At 38.6% G+C, this 19348-nt stretch overlaps 1 protein-coding gene across 2 annotated transcripts in view; it reads left to right on the top strand.

Annotated features, from left to right (window-relative positions):
- ADK (adenosine kinase) overlaps positions 1-17691 on the top strand; it is a 292886-nt gene extending 275195 nt beyond the window's left edge. For both annotated transcript variants that reach the window (XM_080348339.1, XM_080348340.1), the window contains exon 11: positions 16540-17691. In XM_080348339.1, coding sequence (XP_080204465.1) covers positions 16540-16664 — 125 coding nt within the window. In that variant the 3' untranslated portion in view covers positions 16665-17691. The remainder of the gene's footprint in view (positions 1-16539) is intronic.
- The last annotated feature ends 1657 nt before the right edge of the window (positions 17692-19348 follow it).

Below are 19348 nucleotides of genomic sequence, written 5' to 3'. Positions count from 1 at the left end.
CTTTGCCTCAGCCGGAAGCAGCTTTTTATGTGTATGCCTTTGTCATGGTTTAACCCCAGGTGGCAACTAAGCCCCACACAGCCGCTCGTTCACTCCTCCCTGGTGGGATGGGGGAGAGAATGGGAAGGGTAAAAGTGAGAAAACTCGTGGGTTGAGATGGAGCATCTTAATATGTAAAGCAAAAGCTGCAAACACAAGCAAAGAAAAACAAGGAATTCATTCACTGCTTCCTATTGGGAGACAGGTGGTCAGCCATCTTCAGGAAAGTCACGGTTGCTTGGGAAGTCAAACACCATCACTCCAAGTGTCCTCCCCTTCCTCTTTCTTCTGGCAGCTTATATACCGAGCATGACATCAAATGGCATGGCATGGCATATCGCTTTGGTCAGTCGGGGTCAGCTATCGTGGCTGTCTCCTCTCAGCCTCTCGTTGGCAAACCAGTATGAGAAGCTGAAAAGTCCATCACTGCTTAGCAACAACTAAAACATTGATGTGTTATCAGCATTCTTCTCATACTAAATCCAAAACACAGCACTATACCAGTTACATGGAAGAAAATTAACTCTCTCCTAGCCAAAACCAGCACAGCCATGTTTATCTCAGGCTGTGCTTATTCTGCATTATTCAGATTTTAGGCATTTTGAAATCAAGATGTTCTTTTTGGTTTTTTTTTTCAGTAATACTGCCTTTGTTCTTTCCTAGTTTAGCTGCTGGAAGAGTATTGCAACTGAATAATCAGGCTTTGAGAACTGCCTGATCACTCATAACCCTTCCTCTTTAAATTATATCCTTTTCCGTGGTACTGCCACAGCTGCTGTTTTTCTGTAGAAGGGCTAAAACGTTGACTTTCGTAATTATTCAGAACATCCCAAATGGACAGGCTGATATAAACCACATTAGACTCTAGTCCAAGCTGCTGCCTTCCACTAGCAGTATAAGGAGTTCAGGCACATCCTGTCAGGCTGGTCTTGGATCAGTTGTGAGGTTCCTTTCTCCAAGGGGGAAAATGATGTGGAAAATTCTAAACTCCATTGGGAAGGAAGAAAAGAAAATAGGTCTTCCAAAAGACAAGTTCCCCTTTGTCATTCTAAGTCTGTTGAGGTAACGTGTCTGGATATGGCAAACTTAAGTGTATTTGGGGTAATCTTAAGAAAAGTCCTTTGTTACTGTTTATGGACATATATTATTTTCCTTAGTTCCCCCACTAATAGCACTGAGGCATCAGGTCCTTTTTGTACGGAGCACAAGTGCAATGCAGTCTGGTGGCAGCATGGCATTGTACAGCTCTCCAGTGCCAGGGAAGGAAAGGACCACAGCTGGTTTTCCCTCTGTAATGGAAGTTGGCTCAGCAGTTGTAAATCTCTGTGAAATCTCATTGTGGTCAGGCACTTACCTGAGTGTCAGTCTGTGAGCTCAGGTTCTTGTTGCGCCATGTTTCTCTCTGCTGACTCACAAAGCAACATGAGCTTTAGAATATCCATAATTCTTCCATTAGGTTCTGATGTATCTTAGTTTTCCTCTGTCACTCCATAAATAACAAATTGGTCATTTATTCTCCTCAGAGAACAGATTTTCTTGCATTTGGTCCAGATGGGAGATTTGGGAGTCATAACAGTCTAGATACACAGCTGATTCTAGTCATATATACTGTGGTCTCCTTCTTCATGGAATCATTTCATTTTCCTTCCCATATGTAGGAAATAAGATACTGGACTGGATAGGCTTTGATTTGGTCTGTGTTTCATTTGGGGGAAATGTCTGTATTTTATCTATATCACACTTTTCATGTGTTTTCAAAGTACGTATTTGCAACAGGAAAAGTTCTTTATTGTCTCCTTAGCCAAAAACCCTACCCAGTAATGTTGGTAATACTGTTCAACATACGCTATCTTCTGTGGACTCTAGTATTGAGCCAGATGCAGTGTTATTGTCCTGACAGACTTTTTCATAATGGGAAGGTTATCTTCTCTTCTGTGTTCTTCTAGTTTCTTTCATCTATTGAGTTTCATCAAGTTGTTACTTCCTAGGCAACGGTACATATAATATTTTGATTTTAGTGTCCTTGTAGGAAAATGTTTCAAAATACATCCCTTAACTCAAAAATTCACTCAGCATTATAATATACTCTCCTGCAAATGTAGTTCCTTTATTCAAACAGCAGAGAACAAGAGTCCCATGGCAAAGCTTCCCGTGCTTCTCTGGGACTGGTATATTAACATGACTGAACGGTGGTTTTGTTGGAGCAAAAGTCCTGGCTGAGAAGGGAATGTGGGATATAATGAGAGCTAACCCCATCAAGCAGGATTTATTTTATATTAGGAGGTCAGGTTTGTTAAACTTTATCATATTTTGAAAGGTCTTTCACAGAGGCGCTCTCTTCCAGAGGTATAACTCACAGATTGTAAGGAAATTCCTTCTCAATAATTTTGCCAACTTGGCAGATCACTCCTCATGTGTTTCTCTGTGTGAAAGTGGAAAATAAGAACTCTGATGGGGGTTTTTTTGTTGTTGGTTTGGTTTGGTTTGGTTTTTTTACTAGAACCTATCTAACTACTGAAAGTTCTGAAACCTTGAAGTCATGAAAAAGTTTTAAGAAACTAAGTTTCTGGGCACTTGTAACTCTGAGAGTTGATTCATGAGTTCAGCGTTTCTGAACACGAAGCCGCTGGCCTCCAAGGAAAACCAGCTCACTCCAACAGCTAGCAACAAGAAATAAACTGCATTCTTCAGTTGAAATGTGTTTTTATTAAGTTGGCACCAGGAGTATCTCTTACTGCAGGCATCAGGTCATCTGCCACTCAGGCTGGTGCAATGCATGAGTGAGAAACTGGGTTTTAACACTGCTGCAGGTATCTTTATGCTAAAAACACTTCTCTAAACAATACTAACAGAGTTCTGCCTTTATTGCTTTCCAGCAACAGTGCTGCCTTTTAGAAGTTTAAGCAATAAGGATTTACGTTGTAGAATCTCAGCACCTTTCGTGGATTTCTGGGGTACCACAGATTTTGGGTTATAAATCCCTGAAACACCCATAAATTAAAGTTGCAATTCCACCTCCGAGTTCTGATGACATTGACAAATCACTTGAGCTTTGCTGACATGACTTATGTCACAAGAGCCCTCTTAGCGGAATTACAGCCTTCATTTGTAGAGTTCGGGCAACATTCTATTACTCGTTAAATTAACATTTATTTATTACTAGTCAGCCCCAGTTTGAACCTTTGCAATAATGATAATCAAAGCATATTTAATGGCAATAAACAGTTTGAAATACTGACAATTTCACCTTCTTGTGCTTTTCTTCCTCCTCTTCATCCTGCTCTTTTTAGCTAGAGTAGTTCTGCTGTCTATTTGGACTCTGCTTTGTCATTGCCATTGTAACTAATGAAAACAATAAGCATCTTTTCTGATAATTACTGCCATTGTTGCCTGCAGAATCTCTCCCCTAGAATCTGTCTACACAGTGGAACTAGGTAGAGAGTTCATAATGAATGAATAAGAGAAGGTGTGAAATCAATGTTTGTTCAGGATCTGTCAATATAAATATATTGACTTAGTAATCTGCTATGATTTAGTCATATACTGCATGAAAAGTACTAGAGTATGAAATGTAACCACAAATCATTTTAAAGTAGCGTGATGAAGCAGTGACAGAATGATCACAGCAAGTGTATATTACTTAACACCATGCCATAAAGATGTTATACCTTTATCAAGGAAAATAAATCCCAAGATAGAAGGAGCTCTTCATTAAGCATCGTGCGGTGCCAGATACGAGTTCATAGCAATTTGCCTCTGTCAGTGTCAAAGTTGAGGTCAGTGGCTCAAACCACCTGTCAATTAAAATCCCATTGCCAGCTTTCGTGTACCAAGGAATCTCATAAAGCTACTGGCTGTAGTTTGAAAGCTACATTTGGAAATTTGTTTGTGCCCATGCTTACAGAATAAGCAGTTCTCTCTTTCTTTCTCTCGTGAAACCCAGCATGACTCTTATGAGATGGCCAGCTACTGTCTCAGCTATCAGAGAACTATTCTGATACAAGATAGGGACAGCAACAAAAGAGCAATTGTCATCTTTTATATGTGTCCTTGTGTGAGCGTGCCTCATGGCATCCTTATCCAAACTGGCTCAATAAGGCCATTCACTCATCTTTAATATAGAGGTTAATTCTAAACATCATTTTACATCTTAATCTAAATGACTCTACAAATTAGATGAAGACCTTTGACTCCTAAGAGTTTGCCTGAAGGTCATCACATTGTTCAAATTTTAGCCTCTTCTCAGGAGGTAAATGCAAATGATTTTCTGTAGAGTGACATCCAGCTTTGATTTCAGAATTAAGTAGTATTTGGTATACTTCTACATTATCAAAATCTTAAAATATTATCCTTTAATGTGAAACTTTATTTGAATATATTATACATTTACGTATGTGTATGTTTATAAAAACACAGCACAAGAAATGTAAATATAGGTTTACAGGGAACCCATAGGGCACAGAATAATTGCTCATCGTTACTCCTCCACTATTACAAGTTTGACTCAGAATCTGTTTTTTAAAAAAGGTCTGGTTCTGTTTTCCAAACACACTGCTATAAATTTGGAATACCTTGATGTAAGCCAGTGGATTTAAACAAATATACTATTGATAAAAATGGAAAAAGAATTTAATCCAGTACCGTAATTTTTATGCTGTTGATCTGCAGATCAACATGTCATTTAAAGAAGGAATTCAAGAATCTTTAAAATAAAAAATCGTCAAGGTGTGATTTAACATGACCTGAGTTGGCCCTACTTTAAGCCAGGGGCTGGAGCAAAGGATCCCCAGAGATACATTTCAACTTTAATTGTGCTGTGGTCCTATGAGTTCGAATCCTATAGGAAGTAGGTTCCCATGTGCCATTTCCTGCTCTTCTGAACATCCAGCCTCACTCATCTTCAGAGGGCAGTGTTGGTAGCTAAAGACTAGAAACTGACTGAACTGAAAAAATGAAGCTTAAACAATGGCAATTCCATCTTCTCACAATAAATCTGATACAGGGTGAGGACAGACCATATTCATGACTTTGTTTAATAAGTGCCTTATCTATTTCATGTGAAGGAATTGCATGGGTGGAGGTATGTGCACGTGTGAGAAATAAAATAGGTGCTCATGCATAGTTCCTATATGGCTATACCAGGAGTGCTAAACATGCCCAAAAGGTCTGATAATGCCTTCAGCAGAGACAGGTGATTTGTCAGAATACTAAATTATGAGTAAGCTTGTGACTATAATTTAAAAAAAAAAAAAAAGTTCCTACATGGATTTGTAAGCCTTTTTAAAATCATCAAATAATCTGTTTTCACTAAAAACATTGCAGAGGAATTAAATATTCCTCTTACTTGTTGTATTTTCATCTCTGTATGAATCTGTGCTGTAAGAGCTGCCCTCCCTCCAGTGCTCACCACCTCCAAAACATTCCAGATTTGTTGAAATAAAAGTTCAAGGAACTAGGAACAGTTCTTTACTGAACAGCAGGATTGTGGTACCAGAAGCTACTTAATCCACTTACAGTTGTCTTTAATTCATATCAGGTTTTTATACTTTTTTAAGATACCTTGGGAAGTTGCCATCATTTTTTAGTCACATTTGATTGAGAGAAAGACACTGAATAAGATGTCACTGCTGTGGAGTACTGCCTTCTGATAATGCTGAAGCTCTGAGATGCAATTTTGTTCACCAGCTGGGAGTGAGGGTATTTTTTTTTGTGATACTGACTAACGATGTATGTGCATGTAACTTATTACGGCTGATTTTTGCTAAAAAATTTATCTTCACGAGTGAAGAGACAAGGAGATACTACTTGGAATTGTTCTGTCTTTGCTTTGAAGTAAAGATAAATGTTGTAACAGAAATCAGCACTCTCTTAGTGTTCATTTATAGAACATGGGTGGCTAATTGCCTCTGAGCAATCCTGTTGTTACTGAGATCATGGCTGATGAGATATGAAGCTTTGAAATGAAAATACCTTCTTAATGTCATCAGCGTTTTGACTGACAGCCCGTTTTGCCCATCTTTAATACTCCTGTTTTATAAACAGCATACATGAGTATAATAGCTGAGCTGCAGACAGGGCATCAATCTTTGCTTGCTAGGGGATAGCTTGTCAACATGTCCATGACTTACCGCCCATGTGCTCCCATGGCATTCTTAACTCTCAGATAAACATCGCATCTAAACCTAGGCTATTAGATGGCCACGTTATCTGTGTAACTGACCACCTAGAAACTAGAAAATTACCAGATTATATGTTCCTAGTTGATTTTCCTCAGTCTCAGCTAGAGGCACATCATTATTCTGATCAATAGTGTAGCCACTCGTTAGTGATTTCAACATTAGTACTGGCACAATTTAGAAATCTGTCACAGTTTGAATTGCAGCTACTTAAACAAAAACATAAAAATAGATGTCGCTCAGGAAAAACATGGAATATTAGTGTTTTCTTTTTAATTCTCTGCTTCACTTTTTACCAATTTCCATTCAAAATTATTTCTTTGGAACTAATGCACTCTTCTGTGCTGGCATGATACTTAAAACTGGTAGCAAGTGTTGTCCAAGTATCATTTAAATCTGATCCAATCTGGTTTAATTGTTTTGTTTTAATTGTTACTCTTCTCTTGATTTCTGTTTATCTTAATTTTATTACATATGTATTTTTAATCAAAATATAGTAACTTAAATGTGGTAATTCACATTTTCACCTATACAATTTAAAGGCAATCTAGAAAAATACATAGTAGAATTAATGTACAGCAAAAAATTACTATACTTGCTATCATTTTTTAAATGACATGTAGAAGAGAGAGATCCATTTAAAAGGATCAGTGTATGAAATTCAAAACCCTCAGAATTTTCTAATTAGGCTGAAGCAGGACCTGATCCTTCTGGCTGCTGTGTCTCTCTTACTGTCACCAACACCATCAGTGTTAAGGAAGCCTCAGTACACAGCAAGAGGATTAATATTTTGCAAAATTGAGTTTTAAAAGGCCTAATTTACCTCACCATAAATTCACTGACATTCTGGACAGGTTTTGTGAGAAATAAACATTGAGTAGGTTGCGTACATTTTAAAAAACAAACCTACTGTGTTAAAAATAGATTTTCAAAACCAATTTTAAAGTTCCAATTTTTGCTGTAATAGCTATAGGACAATTACAAATTGACTTAACGCCTCAAAGCAAATCATCACCATTTAAAATACTTTGTCATGCCTACTATCCCTATCCTCATAACATTTCATTTCATGTTAATGTGTCATGTGTTAGAAAATCATGTAATGATGAAGAAAATGTTCATGTGGAAGGTTAGAAATTACTTTAATGAGTTATTATTACCTTGCTTGCAGACTATGGGTAATATTTTTGTGTTATTTTAATGTATTCTGAGTAGAGACAGAAGCACTAGTCATATTGGATCATCAAGAACATTCCCCTGGGGATCAGGGCAGGATATAGTCCCCTAAGGAATGATGTGTCAGATTAAGCTGATGCTATATTCACAGGAGATGCAACAACACACAATGAAATAGAAAAACACATTGAAATATGTTATCTGTTTCACATCTAATATGACTTGGTGTGGTGCTACGGGGATTGACACACTGACCATAAAGGTATTTCTAGGCTGTGGGATTTGCTCGCAAGATCCTCATTCGCAACTGGCTCTATTTGATAATAGGATGGTAACATCTCCCATCATTTGTTTGCTTTCTGCTCACTGAAATGGGCTCATATGTGAAGTGGGAAGATGGCTAGGTTGCAATAAAAAAAGAAATAAAAGAAAAAACATGGTCACAGCTTTAAGCAGTGGTAGTAGTAGTGCTTGTAGGTCTGTTTCACACTGATCTCTGACTCTGTTTAGTGGGACATTACTGTTACTGGTGATCAGTAAATGGTTAGTGTCAATCCAGGACCATACTAGATATTTAAAGAGGCAAAAGGTATTAAATGCCACTGTAATCAAGTAGAGGCATTATGAATATAATGCTAGGGTAAGCTATTTCAGCCCACAGAAGCCAAGAGGTTCATAGGCTGTCTAGCTACCATATTCCCACTACGCTAGGTGTTGCTTTTTGTCTGTCTTTACATACTGGTGGCTCGATTGTGGTGAAGCATACCTGCAAATAAAACCTTACTGAGAGATGGTTGCTCTGCAAGCACAACTTCAAATCTCCTAGTTTTTGTGCATATTAATCTCAACTATGAAGTTACGTTTACGTAGCCCTTTTTGTACTTGAATATATGTTAAAAACTGAATAGAAGATAGTATATAGCATTCTATTTTGTTATGCTTAGAACTTCATTATTTCTACATTAAATTAGCGAAATTCTGTTCTTATCTCCAGCAGTAGGTGTAGTAATCTGCATCATTTAATGTCAATATAACAGATCTGTTTTGAGGCTCAGAAAAGTTTCTCAGGTACTGATAAAAGAAAGCTTATTTCTTTCTGCTGTCTCAAAAATAGCTAAGGAGAATCATAGCTTTCGAAGAACACTTCTAGGAAACTTCCTAGGAAATGATTTTAGGAAAAACAAAGAGAAATATCAGCCTGGAAAGTAGTTTTATCAGATAGAGAAGATGCTTCCAATGAAAATATCTGTATTTGGTTTGGCATATAGCACCTTGAATATGCCTTGTAAGCTTGGAGGGTTGGTTTGTTGTGGTTTCTGTTTTGTTGGTTTTTTTTTTTAATCAAATGTTTTCCCTGATCCTGGCTGTTGGAAATGAGCCCAAAGCCACCAGATTTTGATCCAAAAGGCAATTTCCCAAAGTTCATCACGTGGACTTAAAAACTAAAAATAGGATGAAACCATCCGGAGTTATAGCTTTTTTTTATCAGTTTCCTCCATCACATCTTTCTTGGAGCATATTGTAGACTGAAATTATTATTTTCTTGGACAACAAGGTGCGCTGGTGAGTTTAATAGAGGTGATATAGAGTCCACTGAGGATGATTAATGTGCAGGGTGTCACAGTATAAAACACTTGAGCCTCTCTCATCCAGATTTGAGCTGTTCCTCCTCAGCTGGTGGCCAGTAGTCAGTGAGGGCACAGGCCAGCGATGGGAAAACTCCGTCAGTCTCAGTAGGCTTCAAATCAGGATCTAAATTTTCTCCACCCATTACACAGCCTTTAGGACCAAACCACTACAGAGATACAACCACCGTTCCTACTTGCACAGAGGCATCAAAGAAACAATTTTGCTTAGAGAGAGTCTCTGATGGGCCCAAGCATCTATATAGACCTTGGGAAGAATGGCAGCTTATTCAGTAGGTCTAAACACTGATAATCATATATACAATGCGATAATATTATGTAGCCTTGAGTAACTGATTGCTAATGGAATAACAGGGAATATAGTGGAGTTTTATTTCAGCTTTTTTGCAGGAATCTTACATTAACATTTTCCACATGTAATTGTTTAAAGCATTAGGGTCTGAACTCTTTTGCTTTGTGTATTCAACACCTCCTCTCTATTCCAGGAAAAGACTGCCAAACTGAAAACATTCCTTCATTTATTCATAGTTGTCTAGTAAATGCAAAGTTATATTATTTGCATGTGTCCATAAATGACTGTACAACCTCAGACTAAGGAAAACGTATAGCCATCTGAGTGATCCTTACAGAAATTCAACGCATTCAGAATGTGTCTGTACTTATAAAGAAAGAGGGTTGGGGACAGCAAGACCAATACTAACTACTTTTCTTGAAATCATGCTTGGTTGATTATTCATCTTGGTGATTAGAAAGTAAGAATTTTGTGTAAGGGAGTTGTACATAGACAGTAAAAAGCATTTAGCATGTGACCATTTTATAAATCAAGTAAATATAGACTTGTGAAACATTTTATTCGTGATCTCATGGTTTTGTCATTCTCTGGAAGTAAAAATATTGACATTTACCAGTCTGTTTGTTCCATCTTTCTGATCTCCTGCAGTTTATTTTTATAACAGCCTTATCGATGAGCCTCTTACTCAGCTCTCTAGGTTTAACTGAGTTGAGTCGATTTGTTACCACAGCTTCAAGTAGCTGTTACAGAACAAGCGAGACATCCTAATAAAGCTGTAAACGTGTTTACTCAAACATAGTATTGATTTTACTTGGAAAGGGAGAAGCTAGTGCTTAGCATGGTGTCAGGGAGGATGAATTTAACTGCAGTTTTTCATTGTCATCTGTCATGGTTGTGAAACACTAAGTGAAGTCACAAGAGGATAATTAGAATTGCCAGAAATTTAGCCCCTAAAATCAGTTAACCACTTGGGATTTTTGTAGTTTAATTAGTTTTTATTAAAACTTTCCTCCAGTGATATAGTCAGGAAGGGTTTTCTAAGGTTCTTTTCAGTAAAAGTGAGATTTCAAGGTTGCCACTTGTTAGATGTACATCTTAAATGACCATTTTTCTGAAAGGGTTGGTAACCTTTTTTCTCTCACTTGTAATTAGCCTGGCACTACTGTTCAGTAGAAGCACAGAGCCATTTCATTTTAAGAGAGGGAAAGACACTTGTTTGTACACATATACATTTGTAGTTAATAACAGATACGTGCATGTGTGGAATAATTCTTGCACTATATTTTGAGAAAGTGCTGAGGTGCATGAAGGTTGAAAGTATAGTGTATTTGAAGATGCTTGCATGTGATTTGTCTTATATATTGTAAGTCTAATGTGTCAGTCCACAGTGCCAAAATACATGAAAACGGAAGCCAAATCCCACCCTTAATCAAAAACGTTTCCATTTAGAATAGCCAACATTCAGTTTGATAGCAATGGGCAGGGCCTCTGGCTTACCACAGTTCTTGGCTGAAATATCCACCATCTGCCACAAAATTAAAAAAGGAGAAACCTCAGCATGTTGACGTACGGCCGTTCAGTGACTATATTGCAGAATCATCTATGCCAACATCTTTTACAAAACCTCGGTTGGCTGGTTGGCTCTTGGCACCGGCATTGCTAACCACCTGATTACAGCTGACCAGACTCATGCTACCACATTAGCCCACTCCAACAGCACTAAAAGACATCCAAAAAAGCCTCAGTCGTATCAGCTACAAGGCTTTAAATTGCTAGGGTGATGTTTCTTGAAAACTGCGTCTTCCCACACTGCCGGCCTGGAAAGCTTGTGGAGCACATGAAAATAGGTGAGCGTTTGAGCAATTGTGAAAACAGCTATATACAAATGAGAGTGTGAGAAGATGCTTGCAACTGTCCCCCATGGTGGAATAACGCCATTTTTAAAAAGGCAGTTCACAAATTAAGCTGTAGAAACTTTAAATACAAAAGAGAAGAGGCAGCTCAGCTATTCATGGTCTTTTCTGTGGCTCAGGTAATTTTGCTGGTGAATGGCCTGGCTAGCATGGACTATATTAGGTGTTCCAGGGTTCGGCTGGAAGAGGAGGATTGTCTGAGAACATCACATAGCAAAAAGGGTTTGAGGGGCTCTGACTCAGGGTCAGCTTGTAATTGTTTATAATTACTGCATTTGATAATTGCTTGTTTTCTGCTTTTCTCTCATGCATTTAAAAAAATACGTTAATTTTTCCTTGGACATTTTATGAAGGTTGGAAGTGTGAGAGAAACTGCAGAAAGACAAGTAGTGGGAGAGCTGGGTGTCGGAGGCTATAAATGGATTTCCAGCCAGCATTAGTAATTAACAGTCATTAAAATTAATTGTCAAGTGTACAATTTGTAAAGAAACATTTGGCTTCAATATGAGCTGTTTTTAAGTGTTATTAAACCACTACTGAAGCAGACCAGAACTGTTTTAAAATCTCCACTATTGGGCTCCCACATTCCTGTCCAAATGCACTAGCACTAGGTGTTCATTTAGAATTACCACTGATTATCTGGAAACAAAACTTTCAAATAAATCATTCATTTCTGTGAAGTTGCCTCTGAAATGTCTATTTTGCTGGCCACAAGAAAATGAACCTGGTTCTCCTTTTATGATTTTTAAGTGCTACTCAGCTCTTACAAGTACCAAAGTAAAGACAACACCTTTTGTGTCAGCCAGTGGACTGTCTTGCTGTGTCTTTTCAGAATTGTATTGACATCCCCAAAGAGATTTGAGCAGATTTCAGTGAGGGCCTTGGTTTGGGTGTGGGTTTTGAGGCTCAAGCACCACTTACAGCACTTGGCTTACAGAACTTTTCATTTGGTGGTGAGCACAAAAAGGAAGAAAGCAACTTGACTTTTCTGTCCCTCATTCTGTTTGCAGACCTAACAATTATAAACATTGTCTTCAAGCTTATGTAGTAAGGAAGCTGGAGAGAATAAAGAGTAACTCTCAATTATTTCAGGCACAAATTTTTCAGCAAAGTGATTTCAGTTGAGCAGAAAAGAAATAATTATGGGCCAAAAATAGCTATTGGTGTGTTATAATCACTTATAATCTATCATCTGGGAATGCAAATACATTTTGTACCACTTTAAGGTTTAGAGCAGCTTTTGAAGCAAAGTTATCTATGCTTTCAGTTGGACACAGTTCCAGATAAGTTCCTATCATCACTAGGTACAAGGTAGTTACTTGATTGTCCATGCCTGTGAGTGAAAAAAGACATCCCAGTCTACTCTGAAAGCTAGCCAAGATGGCTAATTACAGCAAGGTGGCTATTAGTCATCCTGCAACTTCTATTCCTCTTACTCCGTAAACAATAAACACTTTGGATGTCAGGGCAGGAAGCAGACAAGTGGGAAAGCCTTGAGTTTGGTCCTTGCCTCGGTGTTGTAGTATGAAGGGAGTTGTACATGATGCCTGTAATGCCATCCACAGCTTCAGCATGGAAGAAATGCTGGTGCAGAATAAGTGAATTAGAAGATGGTAGACAATATTGCCTGAAGTTGTGTTGGTAAAATATTTGAAGTGAAGTTGTCTTTCATAGCCAAAATATGCTACTGCTTTCTGTGCTCCGTTCTAATGATAGCCAGGAACTAGTTCAGGCCATTGCAGAAGTTAAAATAGTTGCTGAGCTACTTTAGTATGTGCTGGGATGATCTAGTTCTGTGATCCCAGGCCCGTGATACAGGATCAGAGTTCAATCCTGTTCTTTCAGTCTGTGAAACTGTAGGAGGAGTGTGAAGTCTGAAGCCACGTTCACTTATCTTCTTGCATTTTCAGTCATGGCACCTTAAAGAGATTACAGTCTTCAACTGCTCATCATCTTCCCTCCACTGCCCTGCTCGCTGGCAGAGCTGTTTGAGTACTCACTAACCCATTTCAGTTTAAATCGGCTGGGTTAGCAAAGATCTACTATTCAACAGCTTACTGTTTAAACTAATCTGGCTCATTTTGACAGAGTATCAGGTTATACAAGCAGCAAAGAAGGATGGTGAAAAACAGATGGAGCAGTAAGTTCTTCAGCTGGTGAGGTTTGCATCACAGTACCTTATACACTGGAGGAGGTCATCTCTGAATTATATTCTGACCATGCTGATTTTTACTGCATTAACTAAAAAGAACATTCTGCAGCTAAGGCAGCCAACCTGATAGAGCTCTTTGTTTCTCTGCTCAAACAACAGTGCTTTCTGGTGTTCCCTTGGGGTCTGCTTTGCCAACTGTCTAGTATTAGTATGTGATGTAGTTCTGTGTTTGTGATATGTGTGTTTGTGTTGTCATTTGAAGGGATATTGTGTCAGGTACTGCTATTTTTATTTCATCTGTGAAACACATACATTTCTATTTCATCTATGAAACACATACATTTCTATTTCATCTATGAAACACATAGCACATCTATGAAACACATACTCAACAGACAAGAGAATGGTTTGAGGGCAAACTCCCCACTGCAGTTTCTACATATCTCATATATGACAGCTGTACTTCATGTCATTTCTTCACCACACTGAAATCACAGAGATCTCTCATTTCTATCCCCAATTAGAACGCAATGTTTTTATTTCTGATTCTGCTTTCACTTAGGTCAGAATAAATAAGAAGTAGCTTCACTGAAGACAAAAAATACATACTAGCTTGAAACTACAGTGAGCCTGGGAGGTGATGACAGTCCCAGTCTACTTGGTATTGAAAAATAATTCATGTTTTATGATCCTTCGCTCCCTGGATTTTCTTGTCTTCATATGTGTTTGATGCCTGGATCATAAACATAGAGGACAGTTGTTCTTTCTTGTATAAACCCCTCTCTGAATTCATGCTCTGCACAAAACCTAGCCTTGTGTTTGCCTTTGGAGGCCTGCCCAGTGCATCTTTGATACTTACTGAGTCAGAAATGGACTGTCTTAACAGCCTCATTTTACATACGGTTACAACTCACTCTCAAGTTTTAACCACCCAGAAGCACACTGGCAAGCTCCAGCCTCCCAGGCAGTTTAAATTTCATGATTGACATTCTCTGCATATCCAAGAAAGTTTCTCCTAAGAACGCATGTTAATTTAATGGAGAGCAGACCATTTTCATCTTGTTATTCAGAAATGGTCTGATTTCTGCCAGGCATGCTGTTTGAATTTCTCAACTGTTTCCCAACTATTACAGCTGGACCATCCTGCCACAGTTGTGTTGTCTGTCATCCCCTGACTGCCATCAGTGAGAGCACTCACAGCACCATTTCTTCCTGCTTCAGATTCTCGTCTTTTTGTATACTGGAAACTCCTGTTTTCACCACTTGTGCATATGGACTTAACTTTGTTGGTGAAGCAATCATTTTTTTCCCAGCTAGTGTGAGTCAATATCTGTGAAATTCTAGCTAATATGTGGTTCTCTAGAAAAGAATTGATGGCAGAAACATAGGAGTTTTCTCCTAGTTGTCAACTAAAATGGCTACTTTCTGTGGCCACCTTGTTCCAATGAAAAGTATTTGGTTCATGGATTTAGTAGTTTCAAACTCTTCTCTTACTCAGGACAGTTTAGAGAAAACTATATGTCAGCCAGGCTCCTTTTCACTACCAGTCATGACTGAGAAGCCAAGAATCTTTGTAATTCACGAAAACAGGGTCTTCTGCTCACCAGTGTTATCTTTTGTTAACCTAACATTATTCATGTTTTATGTACTTTTTAATCTTCAAGGAGCAGGTATTATTGCATAGGATAAAATATTTTTATCATCTTCTAAAAATACACTCAAATGTGCCACAAAAGAAAATATTTGGAAAAGGAGCACAGGTTAAATGAGATAAATATAATGTAGAATGTTTGTTCCAAGCTGAGCAGAGAAAGTGTATTTGCAAGCAAAGTAGCAAAACATCAACTTTGAATCAAAATTTGTAATATATCAGAAATTGGTACCTATGAGCTACATAGTACTTATGAGAGATGTGGATTCAAGGCTAGATCTATATTGTCAAGGCCTGAGGCCTGTCGGAGTATGACACAGGAACTTCAAATGGTGGATGAAAGCTTTTAAAAGAACATGTTTCAGCTTGCTAGAATTCTGATTTTCCTGGGCAACTCTCACTTTCCTCCTGTGATTGGATGAGGAAGAGAGATACATCTGATATATATTAAAAACAGGATAAAAGTGAATAAAATACTACCTCTAGAATGATGGAGTGGAGTTTGAAATTGTAAGATAGTAAGTTGTAAGTTTACTTTTCACATCTTGAAAACCTCTTCCAAATATAAAATACATATTTCACCTCTGCCATAAGTTCTGACGTGCTTTCAATCTCAATAGATTCAGCCAAGACAAAATGTTTTAGAAATGAAGGACTCAATCCGCAAAATTTCTGGTGCCACTTGTACCTAACTTTTCCAGGTACTATGAATGATCTCCTTATTAGGAGTCTCTGCTTATATTCATTTCAAGAGGTGCTCTGTTTTTTAAAACACTCATCTCCCCATGATTTCTGGTTTTCTAAGCTGTGCATCCTGGGGCTTTGTTAGCTGAAGCAGTTCACCAAGTGCCCCGACTGTGAGAGGTGTGCGGCTCTCCCTGCGGTTTGCAGGTATCTGAACGTGCTAAGAGGTGCCCACTGTTCCTCAAGCCTTAGGTTAAATATCCCATAATCAAGGGCAACAGATATCATCTAACTTTCCTCATCAGGTAAAAATTTCTCACCTCCTTTTCACTCTGAACGCCTGTAACTGTGAATATAGATAACATTTATTTGTTATTTGCCTTTCCCATTTTTTGAGGAAAGCTTGCAGAGTGACAGTTGTGTGGGGCTGCAGCCAGTATGAACAGAAGGAGCTCTCTTCAGCAGGGAAAACTGCTGCTTTGTTTTTCAAATGGTATTTGAGGAATCAGGTGTTCTCTCTGGAAAAGAGGAAGAACTCTGGTAAAATCATTTTGACGGCACTAATAAAGATCAGTCTTGTTAATCTTTAATTTACTTGAAGCTGCCAACTGGAGACTTTAGGTAGAAATAACAGCAGTAGCACTCCAGCTCAGCAGGTCACTCAAGCACAATACTAAATTTAACCTGGCTAGGCTACCCGTGTGCACACAGGCCAGTATTTCAGTGCTTTGCCCCGTGACAAACTGATACACTCAAAAAACTAATCTAACCGTTTTCTTCCTTTTCTTTTTCTCCCACTTTCTTCCATAGGTTTTCTCTCACAACTCGTCTATGACCGGCCAGTGACCGAGTGCATCCGAGCTGGACATTACGCAGCCAGCGTAATCATCAAGCGTTCGGGTTGCACCTTCCCAGAGAAGCCTGACTTCCACTGATACTGGTGAACTGGAGGGATCAAGAGTAACTCCCATGTTGCTATGGGATTCCTGCCTACATTTTTCCTCCTTCCTTTTCCTTGCCTTTCCAATTACCTGCATCAACGCTTCTGTACTTCTGTTCATTGTATTCTAAGCAAAATATAAATTTCTATGGTGTTTTCCTTTTCATACCACTATAATGTCTCAGCAGTCTTAACTTTTGGAAACAGAGCTAAGTGAGGCTTATTCTCTCATCCATCAGGAAAAATTGTTCTATTTACACAGTTTATAAGTAAGTCCCATCTAAATTACGCTGCTGATTAACACCATTAAAGTGTTTCTGTTGAATTATCTAGTTTGTATCCAGCAGTGGCCAAATCCTACTCATGTGAAATCAACAGGCCTGACTTTGTTTGTTATTTAACGTGATAAACCAGGAATTGTTCTTTCTATATAGTGGAGTCACACTAGTATAATGAGTGATGTAAATGCCCCAAGAATTTCTTTACCTATTTGAGTGTACAAGGTCTGGCCATCAGATCCAGCGCCGTTTCCATCAAAGTGAATAGCTATCTTGTCAGTAACTTCAGGACCTGACCCAAAGCTGATGTCATGCATTCAGTTGTCTTGCACTGATGCCGGTACCTTTGGGTCTGGCCACTCTGTGTGCACTCACAGTCACAGGCACAGGTGAGGTAGCAGACAGGTACTTTCAGTGATTTCAGGGCAGATGCGTGAGTTGATGATGAACATAAACATACAGATAGATCCTATCTCCTTCATGTGAGCTTTCTAAAGGCTGTATTTAATTAAGGTACACATAGTGAAAATGAGGTACAGAAATATTTATGCAGGCTATATTGACAGGATATGCCAAACGGAATCTCTGAAACGCACATTTTTAAACTTTTAATTTACTTTGGATACTTAAGCAATATGATGGATTTTGTTTGTATTTACAGTATTCAAAGAGGTGATCTGACACTGCACTCATTACTTTGCTATGTAATTTGATACTGATAAATAAAAAAATGTCATACAGTTACTCCTGGTTTGTATTGGGATGTGTGTCCAGCTTTCCTCCACGTATCGAACTGAGTGGGAACAGGAAATGGGTGCTTACCCCACAGCACCTGCAAGATCTCAGCATTTTATATGTGACTTTCTGTGTCCAGGTGGATGTTCAAGGGTGATCTCAGCAGTAAGGAAGGGAAAGAATGTCAGCGTAGTTCTTGTACCTCAGGAGAGATGAAAAATTAATGGCTAGGGTTCATAAAAGAATGTTAAGTCAGTGCAGGCTTCACATTTTACTGCATAGCATGGAACAAGGGACATACAGAGACTGAATGTTGTTATTACAGTTTGTGTATTGCAAGGAGCATGAAGAGAAATTAACACTATGATCCTGATTCCCTTTTTTGGCCCAGTATCCAGTCTGACACATTGGACAACAGGTTCTGTTGTCTTAGAGATCACCTGATGGGATCTCTGCAAGTACATCAAGGAACTTCAAACCAGCTACTTCTGAAAATCCTCATGTGGCCATGGAACTGCATCGTTGGAAACACAGGTCACTGTGTACAGTCTGTTCTTCAAGGACTTGGGCTCACAGTTTCTGTCTGAAAAAGGCTGCATGGACAGTCCTTATCTATCTGTGGACCTAGTCTTGAACAGCTTTGGGCAAATAGGACTTGCCTGGTTTCTCCATAGTGCTACTCTCGAAAGAGCTTTGGACTTTACATTTCTCATGTTCTAGCACAGGAGAGAGGAAGAGGAATGAATGTAGTGGAGTGAAAATGAAAGTGCAAACAAAACTGAAAGAAGCTACAGTGCACATGGTCTTCAGGCTTTACAGGCTTTATAATCAGAAGAATGTTATTTTTTTACATTGCATGGTTAATTTTTTATTCTTTAACTTGATTTATCTATGTCTTATATTTTAATCAAGAAAAGCTGACAAGCCAAGAAAGGATGTCTTGCATTCCCTGCTCTTAATGTATGGTAACATATGTCATGCCACACTTACTGCGTGAATTTGGCTGTCATTAAGGAAAAACCCAATGGTCTAGTGGCTAAATTTGCTGTTCCCTTTACTCTGCATCCATGACACCTTCCATTCCTTTTAAAAGAACTTCGTCACAATGTCCTGGCCAGATAATAATGGTCCATTTAAAACAAAATATAAATATGTAAACATTCTTTATCATACCAATGAAACTACAAGAGAGCATAACTACTGTAAACGAAGGAAGGATATGTAAAGAAAGGTAGTCATGACGTAGCGGGGGTCTGGCTTTATCCTTGTAGGCTATTGCTTGTTTTCAATTCAGAATGCAAGAGTCAAGTCAGAGGTTCTGTCCTAAGCTTTTCCATTGATGCACTTGGTGAGCTTGGGCTCCTGACATTTGGCTCTGAGTGTCAGCTACAATGCATAATTTGAAGCCAGTGAGAGCAGCTGAGGAATAAACTACTCCCCACGCCATGGAAGGGCACGGGAGTCTGACCTGCTCTATTTAGCCATTCATTACTTCTTTGATATCTGTTAATGGATATTCTTGGGTGATATATAGATGCTTAGAAAATTATTTCCAAATCATGCTAAATAATTCCAATTTGTGTTGTCAAATTGCCTGACGATTTCGTTCTGGATTCTTTTCAGGAGCTCTATTTCTTTCCTGCTTCTCACAGATGAAGGAGGGGTG

Source organism: Nesoenas mayeri (genome assembly GCF_963082525.1).
Source record: "Nesoenas mayeri genome assembly, chromosome: 7".
NCBI lineage: Eukaryota > Metazoa > Chordata > Aves > Columbiformes > Columbidae > Nesoenas > Nesoenas mayeri.
The sequence above is the reverse complement of the archived record's forward strand: the minus strand, read 5'-3'. Positions and strand labels throughout refer to the sequence as shown.